Raw genomic sequence first — 13,246 nt, 5'->3', positions numbered from 1 at the left:
TTCCAATTTTGATACTATCGTGTAAGAAGCAAGTCAAGGCGGAATACAGGACAGCATATCGTTCCTCGGTATGGCCATTATTTGCGGAGATAGATACTGAAATATTTTAGGTTCGCAAAAATTTAGGCTAGAATAAAGTGCGGGGGATTTGCCGGAGTTTTTGCGGTGATTACTTTTGAAGATGTGGGGATGCTACAGTTAAAAAGGCGGGCCCCTGAGTCGCCCCGTTCTCCTGGTGTAGAAAAAATTCTTTTTTCGATGGTCAAAATGACCATTTTTTTAAATTTTGCGAGTCTCTCCGGTCCAAACGCACTTGGATAGAGAGTTGTCCTTGATGCTGGAGAAAGAGTTCGAGGAGCTGTATTCAACGCCCCCATTGACTCTGTTCCCAGTAAACGTACTGCGGAGTTATGGCGGCTAGAATGTATTTTTTTTTTTTTCGAAAATCAGTTTGTGTTCGCGATTCCAATTTTGATACTATCGTGTAAGTAGCAAGTCAAGGGGGAATACAGGGCCGCATCCCGTTCCTCGGTATGGCCATTATTTACGGAGTTAGAGACTGAAATATTTTAGGTACCCAAAAATTAAAGCTAGAAAAAAGTGCGGCGGATTTGTCGGATTTTAGGGCTGATTGCTAGTGAAGATGTGGGGATGCTACAGTTAAAAGGGCGGGCCCCTGAGTCGCCCCGTTCTCATTGTCTAGAAAAAATTCTTTTACGGAGGGTCAAAATGAGCATTCTTTGAAATTTTGCAAGTCTCTCCCGTCCAAACGCACGGGGATAGAGAGTTGTCCTTTATGCTGGAGGTAGAGTCCTAGGAGCTGTATCCAACGCCCCCATTGACTTTGTTCCCAGTACACATACTGCGGAGTTATGGCGGCTAGAATGTCGGCGGATTTTTTCGAAAATAAGTTTCTGTTCGCGATTCCAAATTTGATACTATCGTGTAAAAAGCAAGTCAAGGCGGAATATAGGACCGCATCCCGTTCCTCGGTATGGCCATTATTTCCGGAGTTAGAGACTGAAATATATTAGGTACCCAAAAATTAAGACTAGAATAAAGTGCTGGATTTGCCGGATTTTAGCGGTGATAACTAGTGAAGATGTGGGGATGCTATAGTTAAAAGGGCGGGCCCCCGAGTCGTCCCTTTCTCCTTGTGTAGGAAAAATTCTATTTTGTAGGGTCAAAATGATCGTTGTTTGAAATTTTGCAAGTCTCTCCCGTCCAAACGCACGGGGATAGAGAGTTGTCCTTTATGCTGGAGATAGAGTTCGAGGAGCTGTATTCAACGCCCCCATTGACTCTGTTCCCAGTACACGTACTGGGGAGTTACGGCGGCTAGAATGTCGGCGGAGTAGTGGTTTAAACCCTTCCCATTTTTTTTTTTTCGAAAATCAGTTTGTGTTCGCGATTCCAATTTTGAAACTATCGTGTAAAAAGCAAATCATGGGGCAATACAGGACCGCATCCCGTTCCTCGGTATGGCCATTATTTCCGGAGTTAGAGACTGAAATATTTTAGGTACCCAAAAATTAAGGCTAGAATAAAGTGCGGCGGATTTGTCGGATTTTAGCGGTGATTACTAGTGAAGATGTGGGGATGCTACAGTTAAAAGGGCGGGCCCCTGAGTCGCCCCGTTCTCCTTGTGTAGAATAAATTCTTTTTTGGAGGGTCAAAATGACGATTTTTTTGAAATTTGGAAGTCTCTCCCGTCCAAACGCACGGGGATAGAGAGTTGTCATTTATGCTGGAGATAGAGTTCAAGGACCTGTAGTCAATGCCCCCATAGACTTTGTTCCCAGTATACGTACTGCGGAGTTATAGCGGCTAGAATGTCGGCGGATTAGTGGTTCCCATTTTTTTTTGGAAATCAGTTTGTGTTCGCGATTCCAATTTTGATACTATCATGTAAGAAGGAAGTCTAGGCGGAATACAGGACCGCATACCGTTCCTCGGTATGGCCATTATTTCCGGAGATAGAGACTGAAATATTTTATGTACCCAAAAATTAAGGCTAGAATAAAGTGCGGCGGATTTGCCGGATTTTTGCGGTGATTACTAGTGAAGATGTGGGGATGCTACAGTTAAAAAGGCGGGCCTCTGAGTCGCCCCGTTCTGCTTGTGTAGAAAAAATTCTTTTTTGGAGGGTCAAAATGACCATTTTTTGAAATTTTGCGAGTCTCTCCGGTCCAAACGGACTTGGATAGAGAGTTGTCCTTTATGCTGGAGATAGAGTTCGAGGAGCTGTATTGAACGCCCTCATATACTTGGTTCCCAGTACATGTACTGCGGAGTTATGGCGGCTAGAATGTCGGCGGAGTAGTGGTTTACCTTCCCATTTTTTTTTTTTTTCGAAAAGAAGTTTGTGTTCACGATTCCAATTGTGATACTATCGTGTAAGAAGCAAGTCAAGGTGGAATACAGGACCGAATCCCGTTCCTCGGTATGGCCATTATTTCCGGAGTTAGAGACTGAAATATTTCAGGTACCCAAAAATTAAGGCTAGAATAAAGTGCGGCGGATTTGCCGGATTTTTGCGGTGATTACTATTGAAGATTTGGGGATGCTACATTTAAAAGGGCGGGCCCCTGAGTCGCCCCGTTCTCCTTGTGTAGAAAAAATTCTTTTTTGGAGGGTCAAAATGACCATTTTTTGAAATTTCGAAGTCTCTCCCAACCAAACGCACGGGGATAGAGAGTTGTCCTTTATGCTGGAGATAGAGTTCTGGGAGCTGTATTCAACGCCCCCATTGACTCTGTTCCCAGTACACGTACTGCGGAGTTATGGCGGCTAGAATGTCGGCGGAGTAGTGGTTTACCTTCCCATTTTTTTTTTTTTTCGAAAATCAGTTTGTGTTCGCGATTCCAATTTTGATACTATCGTGTAAGAAGCAAGTCAAGGGGGAATACAGTGCCGGATCCCATTCCTCGGTATGGCCATTATTTCCGGAGTTAGAGACTGAAATATCTTAGGTACCGAAAAATTAAGGCTAGAATAAAGTGCGGCGGATTTGCCAGATTTTAGCGGTGATTGCTAGTGAAGTTGTGGGGATGCTACAGTTAAAAGGGCGGGCCCCTGAGTCGCCCCGTTCTCCTTGTGTAGTGCCAATATGACCTCTTTTTTGAAATTTTGGAAGTCTCTCCCGTCCAAACGCACGGGGATAGAGAGTTGTCCTTTATGCTGGAGCTAGAGTTCGAGGAGGTGTATTGAACGCCCCCATTGACTCTGTTCCCAGTACACGTATTGCGGAGTTATGGCGGCTGGAATGTATTTTTTTTGTTTCGAAAATCAGTTTGTGTTCGCGATTCCAATTTTGATACTATCGTGTAGGAAGGAAGTCAAGGGGGAATACAGGGCCGCATTCCGTTCCTCGGTATGGCCATTATTTCCGGAGTTAGAGACTGAAATATTTTAGGTACCCAAAAATTATGGCTAGAATAAAGTGCGGCGGATTTGCCGGATTTTAGCGGTGATTACTAGTGAAGATTTGGGGATGCTATAGTTAAAAAGGCGGGCCCCTGAGTCGCCCCGTTCTCCTTGTGTAGTGCCAATATGACCTCTTTTTTGAAATTTTGCAAGTCACTCCCGTCCAAACGCACGGGGATAGAGAGTTATCCTTTATGCTGGAGATAGAGTTCGAGGAGCTGTATTCAACGCCCCCATTGACTCTGTTCCCAGTACACGTACTGCGGAGTTACGGCGGCTAGAATGTCGGCGTAATCAGTTTGTGTTCGCGATTCCAATTTTGATACTATCGTGTAAGAAGCAAGTCAAGTGGGAATACAGGCCCGCATTCCGTTCCTCGGTATGGCCATTATTTCCGGAGTTAGAGACTGAAATATTTTAGGTACCCAAAAATTATGGCTAGAATAAAGTGCGGCGGATTTGCCGGATTTTAGCGGTGATTACTAGTGAAGATTTGGGGATGCTACAGTTAAAAGGGCGGGCCCCTGAGTCGCCCCGTTCTCCTTGTGTAGAAAAAATTCTTTTTTGGAGGGTCAAAATGACCATGTTTTGAAATTTTGCAAGTCTCTCCTATCCAAACGCACGGGGATAGAGAGTTGTGTTTTATGCTGGAGATAGAATTCGAGGAGCTGTATTCAACGCCCCCATTGACTTTGTTCCCTTTACACGTACTGCGGAGTTATGGCGGCTAGACTGTCGGCGGAGTAGTTTTTTCGAAAATCAGTTTGTGTTCGCGAATCCTATTTTGATACTATAGTGTAAGAAGGAAGTCAAGGAGGAATACAGGGCCGCATCCCGTTCCTCGGTATGGCCATTATTTCCGGAGTTAGAGACTGAAATAATTTAGGTACCCAAAACTTAAGGCTAGAATAAAGTGCGGCGGATTTGCCGGAGTTTAGCGGTGATTACTAGTGAAGATCCAATTTTGATACAATCGTGTAAGAAGCAAGTCAAGGGGGAATACAGGACCGCATCCCGTTCCTCGGTATGGCCATTATTTCCGGAGTTAGAGACTGAAATATTTTAGGTACCCAAAAATTAAGGCTAGAATAAAGTGCGGCGGATATGCCGGATTATAGCGGTGATTACTAGGGAAGATATGGGGATGCTACAGTTAAAAAGGCGGGCCCCTGAGTCGTCCCGTTCTCCTTGTGTAGAAAATTTTTTTTTTGGAGGGTGAAAATGACCATGTTTTGAAATTTTGCAAGTCTCTCCTGTCCAAACGCACGGGGATAGAGAGTTGTGCTTTATGCTGGAGATAGAATTCGAGGAGCTATATTCAACGCCGCTATTGACTTTGTTCCCATTACACGTACTGCGGAGTTATGGCGGCTAGACTGTCGGCGGAGTAGTTTTTTCGAAAATCAGTTTGTGTTCGCGATTCCTATTTTGATACTATCGTGTAAGAAGCAAGTCAAGGGGGAATACAGGGCCGCATCCCGTTCCTCTATATGGCCATTATTTCCGGAGTTAGAGACCGAAATAATTTAGGTACCCAAAAATTAAGGCTAGAATAAAGTGCGGCGGATTTGTCGGATTTTAGCGGTGATTACTAGTGAATATTTGGGGATGCTACAGTTAAAAGGGCGGGCCCCTGAGTCGCCGCGTTCTCCTTGTGTAGAAAAATTTTTTTTTCGGAGGGTCAAAATGACCATTTTTTGAAATTTTGCAAGTCTCTCCCGTTCAAACGCACGGGGTTAGGGAGTTGTCCTTTATGCTGGAAATAGAGTTCGAGGAGCTGTATTCAACGCCCCCATTGACTTTTTTCCCAGTACACATATTGCGGAGTTATCCAATTTTTGTTTCGAAAATCAGTTTGTGTTCGTTATTCCATTTTTGATTCTATCGTGTAAGAAGCAAGTCAAGGGGGAATACAGGACCGCATCCTGTTCCCCGGTATGGCCATTATTTCCAGAGTTAGAGACTGAAATATTTTAGGTACCCAAAAATTAAGGCTAGAATAAAGTGCGGCGGATTTGCCGAATATTTGCGGTGATTAGTAGTGAAGATGTGGGGATGCTACAGTTAAAAGGGCGGGCCCCTGAGTCGCCCCGTTCTCCTTGTGTAGAAAAAATTCTTTTTTGGAGGGTCAAAATGACCATTTTTTGAAATTTTGCAAGTCTCTCCCGTCCAAACGCACGGGGATAGAGAGTTGTCCTATATGCTGGAGACAGAGTTCGAGGAGATGTATTCAACGCCCCCATTGACTTTGTTCCCAGTACACGTACTGCGGAGTTATGGCGGCTAGAATGTCGGCGTAATCAGTTTGTGTTCGCGATTCCAATTTTGATACTATCGTGTAAGAAGCAAGTCAAGGGGAATAAAGGCCCGCATCCCGTTCCTCGGTATGGCCATTATTTCCAGAGTTAGAGACTGAAATATTTTAGGTACCCACAAATTAAGGGTAGAATAAAGTGCGGCGGATTTGCCGAATTTTTGCGGTGATTACTAGTGAAGATGTGGGGATGCTACAGTTAAAAGGGCGGGCCCCTGAGTCGCCCCGTTCTCCTTGTGTAGAAAAAATTCTTTTTTGGAGGGTCAAAATGACCATTTTTTTTTAATTTGCAAGTCTCTCCCGTCCAAACGCACGGGGATAGAGAGTTGTCCTTTATGCTGGAGACAGAGTTCGAGGAGATGTATTCAACGCCCCCATTGACTTTGTTCCCAGTACACGTACTGCGGAGATATGGCGGCTAGAATGTCGGCGAAATCAGTTTGTGTTCGCGATTCCAATTTTGATACTATCGTGTAAGAAGCAAGTCAAGGGGGAATACAGGCCCGCATCCCGTTCCTCGATATGGGCATTATTTCCGGAGTTAGAGACTGAAATATTTTAGGTACCCAAAATTTAAGGCTAGAATAAAGTGCGGCGGATTTGCCAGATTTTAGCAGTGATTACTAGTGAAGATATGGTGATGCTACAGTTAAAAGGGCGGGCCCCTGAGTCGCCCCGTTCTCCTTGTGTAGAAAAAATTCTTTTTTGGAGGGTCAAAATGACCAATTTTTGAAATTTTGCAAGTCTCTCCCGTCCAAACGCACGAGGATAGAGAGTTGTCCTATATGCTGGAGACAGAGTTCGAGGAGATGTATTCAACGCCCCCATTGACTTTGTTCCCAGTACACGTACTGCGGAGTTATGGCGGCTAGAATGTCGGCGAAATCAGTTTGTGTTCGCGATTCCAATTTTGATACTATCGTGTAAGAAGCAAGTCAAGGGGGAATACAGGCCCGCATCCCGTTCCTCGATATGGCCATTATTTCCGGAGTTAGAGACTGAAATATTTTAGGTACCCAAAATTTAAGGCTAGAATAAAGTGCGGCGGATTTGCCAGATTTTAGCAGTGATTACTAGTGAAGATATGGTGATGCTACAGTTAAAAGGGCGGGCCCCTGAGTCGCCCCGTTCTCCTTGTGTAGAAAAAATTCTTTTTTGGAGGGTCAAAATGACCATTTTTTGAAATTTTGCAAGTCTCTCCCGTGCAAACGCACGGGGATAGAGGGTTGTCCTTTATGCTGGAGATAGAGTAGGCTACGAGGAGCTGTATTCAACGCCCCCAGTTACTTTGTTCCCAGTACACGTACTGCGGAGTTATGGCGGCTAGAATGTCGGCGGAGTAGTGGTTTAAACCCTTCCCAATTTTTTTTTTTCGAAAAACAGTTTCTCTTCGCGATTGTAATTTTGATACTACCGTGTAAGAAGCAAGTCAAGGGGGAATACAGGGCCGCATCCCGTTCCTCGGTATGGCCATTATTTCCGGAGTTAGAGACTGAAATATTTTAGGTACCCAAAAATTTAGGCTAGAATAAAGTGCGGGGGATTTGTCGGATTTTAGCGGTGATTACTAGTGAAGATGTGGGGTTGCTACAGTTAAAAGGGCGGGCCCCTGAGTCGCCCCGTTCTCCTTGTGTAGAAAAAATTCTTTTTCGGAGGGTCAAAATGTCCATTTCTTGAAATTTTGCAAGTCTCTCCCGTCCAAACGCACGGGGATAGAGAGTTGTACTTTATGTTGGAGATAGAGTTCGAGGAGCTGTATTCAACGCCCCCATTGACTTTGTTCCCAGTACACGTACTGCGGAGTTATTGCGGCTAGAATGTCGGCGGAGTAGTGGTTTAAACCCCTCCCATTTTTTTTTTTTCGAAAATCAGTTTGTGTTCGTTATTCCATTTTTGATACTATCGTTTAAGAAGCAAGTCAAGGGGGGAAAAGAGGACCGTATCCCGTTCCTCGGTATGGCACTTATTTCCGGAGTTTGAGACTGAAATATTCTAGGTACCCAAAAATTAAGGCTAGAATAAAGTGCGGCGGATTTGCCAGATTTTATTAGAGATTACTAGTGAAGATGTGGGGATGCTACAGTTAAAAGGGCGGGCCCCTGAGTCGCCCCGTTCCGCTTGTGTAGAAAAAATTCTTTTTTGGAGGGTCAAAATGATCATTTTTTGAAATTTTGCAAGTCTCTCCCGTGCAAACGCACGGGGATAGAGAGTTGTCCTTTATGCTGGATATAGAGTTCGGGGAGCCGAATTCAACGCCCCCATTGACTTTGTTCCCAGTACACGTACTGCGGAGTTATGGCGGCTAGAATGTCGGCGGAATAGTTTTTTCGAAAATCAGTTTGTGTTCGCGATTCCAATTTTGATACTAACGTGTAAGAAGCAAGTCAAGGGGGATTACAGGGCCGAATCCCGTTCCTCTGTATGGCCATTATATCCAGAGTTAGAGACTGAAATATTTTAGGTACCCAAAAATTAAGGCTAGAATAAAGTGCGGCGGATTTGCCGAATTTTTGCGGTGATTACTAGTGAAGATGTGGGGATGCTACAGTTAAAAGGGCGGGCCCCTGAGTCGCCCCGTTCTCCTTGTGTAGAAAAAATTCTTTTTTGGAGTGTCAAAATGACCGTTTTTTTTAAATTTTGCAAGTCTCTCCCGTCCAAACGCACGCGGATAGAGAGTTGTCCTTTATGCTGGAGATAGAGTTTTAGGAGCTGTATTCAACGCCCCCATTGACTTTGTTCCCAGTACACGTACTGCGGAGTTATGGCGGCTAGAATGTCGGCGGAGTAGTGGTTTAAAACCCTTCCATTTTTTTTTTTTCGAAAATCAGTTTGTGTTCGCGATTCCAATTTTGATACTATCGTGTAAGAAGCAAGTCAAGGGGGAATACAGGACCGCATCCCGTTCCTCGGTATGGCCATTAATTCCGGAGTTAGAGACTGAAATATTTTAGGTAGCCAAAAATTAAGGCTAGAATAAAGTGCGGCGGATTTGCCGGATTTTAGCGGTGATTACTAGTGAAGATTTGGGGATGCTAGAGTTAAAAGGGCGGGCCCCTGAGTCGCCACGTTCTCCTTGTGTAGAAAAAATTCTTTTTAGGAGAGTCAAAATGACAATTTTTTGAAATTTTGCAAGTCTCTCCCGTCCAAACGCACGGGAATAGAGAGTTGTCCTTTATTCTAGAGATAGAGTTCGAGAAGCTGTATTCAACGCCCCCATAGACTTTGTTCCCAGTACACGTACTGCGGAGTTATGGCGGCTAGAATGTCGGCGGAGTAGTGTTTTTAAACCCTTCCCATTTTTTTCTTCGAAAATCAGTTTCTGTTCGCGATTCCAATTTTGATACTATCGTGTAAGAAGTAAGTCAAGGGGGAATACAGGGCCGCATCCCGTTCCTCGGTATGGCCATTATTTCCGGAGTTAAAGACTGAAATATTTTAGGTACCCAAAAATTAAGGCTAGAATAAAGTGCGGGGGATTTGTCGGATTTTAGCGGTGATTACTAGTGAAGATGTGGGGATGCTACAGTTAAAAGGGCGGGCCCCTGAGTCTCCCCGTTCTCCTTGTGTAGAAAAAATTCTTTTTTTTGGAGGGTCAAAATGACCATTTTTTTAAATTTTGCAAGTCTCTCCCGTCCAAACGCACGGGGATAGAGAGTTATCCTTTATGCTGGAGATAGAGTTCGAGGAGCTGTATTCAACGCCCCCATTGACTCTGTTCCCAGTACACGTACTGCGGAGTTATGGCGGCTAGAATGTCGGCGGAGTTAAACCCTTCCCATTTTTTTTTTCGAAAATCAGTTTGTGTTCGCGATTCCAATTTTGATACTATCGTGTAAGAAGCAAGTCAAGGGGGAATACAGGCCCGCATTCCGTTCCTCGGTATGGCCATTATTTCCGGAGTTAGAGACTGAAATATTTTAGGTACCCTAAATTTAAGGCTAGAATAAAGTGCGGCGGATTTGCCAGATTTTAGCAGTGATTACTAGTGAAGATGTGGTGATGCTACAGTTAAAAGGGCGGGCCCCTGAGTCTCCCCGTTCTCCTTGTGTAGAAAAAATTCTTATTTGGAGGGTCAAAATGACCATTATTTGAAATTTTGCAAGTCTCTCCCGTGCAAACGCACGGGGATAGAGAGTTGTCCTTTATGCTGCAGATAGAGTTCGAGGAGCTGAATTCAACGCCCCCAATTACTTTGTTCCCAGTACACGTACTGCGGAGTTATGGCGGCTAGAATGTCGGCGGAGTAGTGGTTTAAAACCCTTCCCAATTTTTTTTTCGAAAATCAGTTTGTGTTCGCGATTGTAATTTTGATACTATCGTGTAAGAAGCAAGTCAAGGGGGAATACAGGGCCGCATCCCGTTCCTCGGTATGGCCATTATTTCCGGAGTTAGAGACTGAAATATTTTAGGTACCCAAAAATTAAGGCTAGAATAAAGTGCGGGGGATTTGTCGGATTTTAGCTGTAATTACTAGTGAAGATGTGGGGATGCTGCAGTTAAGAGGGCGGGCCCCTGAGTCGCCCCGTTCTCCTTGTGTAGAAAAAATTCTTTTTTGGAGGGTCAAAATGTCCATTTTTTGAAATTTTGCAAGTCTCTCCCGTCCAAACGCACGGGGATAGAGAGTTGTCCTTTATGCTGGAGATAGAGTTCGAGGAGCTGTATTCAACGCCCGCATTATCTTTGTTCCCAGTACACGTACTGCGGAGTTATTGCGGCTAGAATGTCGGGGGAGTAGTGGTTTAAACCCCTCCCATTTTTTTTTTTTTCGAAAATCAGTTTGTGTTCGTTATTCCATTTTTGATACTATCGTTTAAGAAGCAAGTCAAGGGGGAAAACAGGACCGCATCCCGTTCCTCGGTATGGCCATTATTTCCGGAGTTAGAGACTGAAATATTTTAGGTACCGGTACCCAAAAATTAAGGCTAGAATAAAGTGCGGCGGATTTGCCAGATTTTATTATTGATTACTAGTGAAGATGTGGGGATGCTACAGTTAAAAGGGCGGGCCCCTGAGTCGCCCCGTTCTCCTTGTGTAGAAAAAATTCTTTTTTGGAGGGTCAAAATGACCATTTTTTTAATATATTCAACTCTCTCCCGTGCAAACGCACGGGGATAGAGAGTTGTCCTTTATGCTGGATATAGAGTTCGGGGAGCTGAATTCAACGCCCCCATTGACTTTGTTCCCAGTACACGTACTGCGGAGTTATGGCGGCTAGAATGTCGGCGGAGTAGTGGAGTGTCCCATTTTTTTTTTTCGAAAATCAGTTTGTGTTCGCGATTCCAATTTTGATGCTATCGTGTAAGAAGCAAGTCAAGGGGGAATACAGGACCGCATCCCGTTCCTCGGTATAGCTATTATTTCCGGTAATAATGGCGATATAGAGGATCGGGATGTATGCTTTTATTCCCCCTTGACTTACTTCGGACACGATATCATCAAAATGGGAATCTCGAACACAAACTGATTATCGAGAAAAAATAGTAAGGCTTTTTTTAAGCTTCTATTCCACTTGCATTTTCGCCGCCATATCTCCGGTGTATGTGTAGTGAGAACAGAGCAGATAAATGCAGTGAATAGTTCTCCAGGAACTCTATCTATAGTATAAAAGACAACCCTCTGTCACCAGGCATATGGGCGGTAGGGATCGAGATATGAAAAAAAAAATTGTAATTTGGCCTTGGAAAACAGAATTTTCTCTACACGAGTATACGGAATGGGCTCAGAGACCCGCCCTTTTCACTGTAGCATTCCCGCATGTTCACTAATATTCACGAATAAATTCTAGCAAATCCGGTGCACATTTTGTAGTCTTGTGCTTCAGCTGTGCATTTTATATCCCTTGCAGTGAGAGAAGTCCTTTTGACACTCTTGTTTGCATTAGGTACACATCGACTTTAGTAATGTCAAATTTCTTCAAAAGTTTGGCAATTAGTGTTGTTCTTGTTTCATCTGGTTGCTCCTTTGTTGTAGTTTTTAAGAAATACTCATTATCTTAGTAGTTCCATAATTATTTGGACTTTTATTGTAGTAATAAGCGCACAGTACTTTGTATACCTTACACCATCTGCATTGTCTGTTTCTCGTTTTTAACATTTTCAGATATTTATTATCCTTGCAGCAGACAAAATGTAGACTTCAAATTGGGCAAAATATTTCATTAAGGTACCAAGTCTAATCTCAAAATTGTGGCTATGTTGCAAACTAAAATTCTTATTTTGAATTGGTTGTAATTATTTAATGCTATGAATATACAGACATATTCTAATGTGGGATATGTTTTGAATGTTTGAAGATAAATAATTGAATTTAAAATTGTGCGTATGTACGGAATAATTTTCGCGACTGCAGTTTGCCAGTAGGTCAATTAGTAATGGAATGAAGTCTGTTCAAAAGTTATTCATTAAAAGAAAATGTTTTTGGTTGCAAATTATATTTTCAAATTTGAATGATACAAAGTTAGAAAGACATTGAGGATAAAATGTGGACTTTTTTTTTTTTCTTTTATATCAGTTGATGAATGCGTTTTGAGTAGGTCAATTTGCAATGTTTGTTTTTCTAGTAATGAATATTTTTCCTTTGTCATTCTTCATTTGCTTTGTCTTGTTTATGCATTTTATGATGTCTTTGTTGCATTGTTGATTTGAAAACATTGCTTATGTTTGCAGGCGGATTCCTCGGCTAGATGGCAGTATGTCGCTGGATTGCCTGCCAAGTGATGTTCCCTCCATGTTGCAGATTGGTGTGATCATATTTGCAGCAGAGTCCTGAGGCATGATACAGCTGGACACGTGAAGAGTTGCAGTGTGAGGAGAAAGAGTGAGTGGCTTAGTTAAATAATTCAAGTTCATTTCATGAAATGTGTTAAACACTAATTGCACTGTAACTACGTGTGTGTTAGTGTGTAATATGTATAAATGAATAGAGGAGAAATATTTCTTAACAATAAGAGACATACTGTAAACATCATAAAAGCTAATTTCATTGACAATGATTTTCAATACCCAACATGTTACAACTGTTGATAGGAGGCTCACAGTATAAAATGTTGACGTCATTAGGCCTAGTATTTCCTAAAGATAAGGAATAGATGATAGAGATGCAATGTGTAATGAATAACCTTCAGTATAGTGACTATAACATTACATGAGTGGTGATATAAGTTTATTAAGGAATGTAGGAACAGGCTATTTATTAAGTCTCTTTTAACAAAAGAATGTATAATGTTGATGATATTTGTTTTAAATATACATTTGACTATGCCTGTATACTTTGTATTTTATGACAATAAAGTAATATCACTATAAACAAAATTACATGAAGGAGTCCACTTTATTTCGCGAGCTCTACAGGCCGCCTGACCGCTGTAGTACCTGTTGAATGTGGATCGGCCCTTATCAAAGCTTTTCTATCATTGGGGTTTGGATGAGTTTATTATAGAATCATAAATCTAAACATAATAAGATGCATATCACTATGAATACAACATTTTATTTTGATCATTTTTAA

General features: G+C 42.7%; 1 protein-coding gene across 1 annotated transcript in view; it reads left to right on the top strand.

The window, feature by feature from the left end:
- The window catches only part of mRpS31 (mitochondrial ribosomal protein S31), a 54,592-nt gene extending 42,034 nt beyond the window's left edge, over positions 1–12,558 (top strand). Inside the window, exon 8 of the mRNA XM_069841983.1 lies at positions 12,406–12,558. Within this exon, the coding sequence (XP_069698084.1) occupies positions 12,406–12,422 (17 nt within the window). The 3' untranslated portion in view covers positions 12,423–12,558. The remainder of the gene's footprint in view (positions 1–12,405) is intronic.
- The last annotated feature ends 688 nt before the right edge of the window (positions 12,559–13,246 follow it).

The sequence above is a fragment of the Periplaneta americana genome, chromosome 12 (assembly GCF_040183065.1).
Source record: "Periplaneta americana isolate PAMFEO1 chromosome 12, P.americana_PAMFEO1_priV1, whole genome shotgun sequence".
NCBI lineage: Eukaryota > Metazoa > Arthropoda > Insecta > Blattodea > Blattidae > Periplaneta > Periplaneta americana.
Note: the sequence above shows the minus strand (reverse complement) of the source record. Positions and strands in the feature narration are given on the sequence as shown.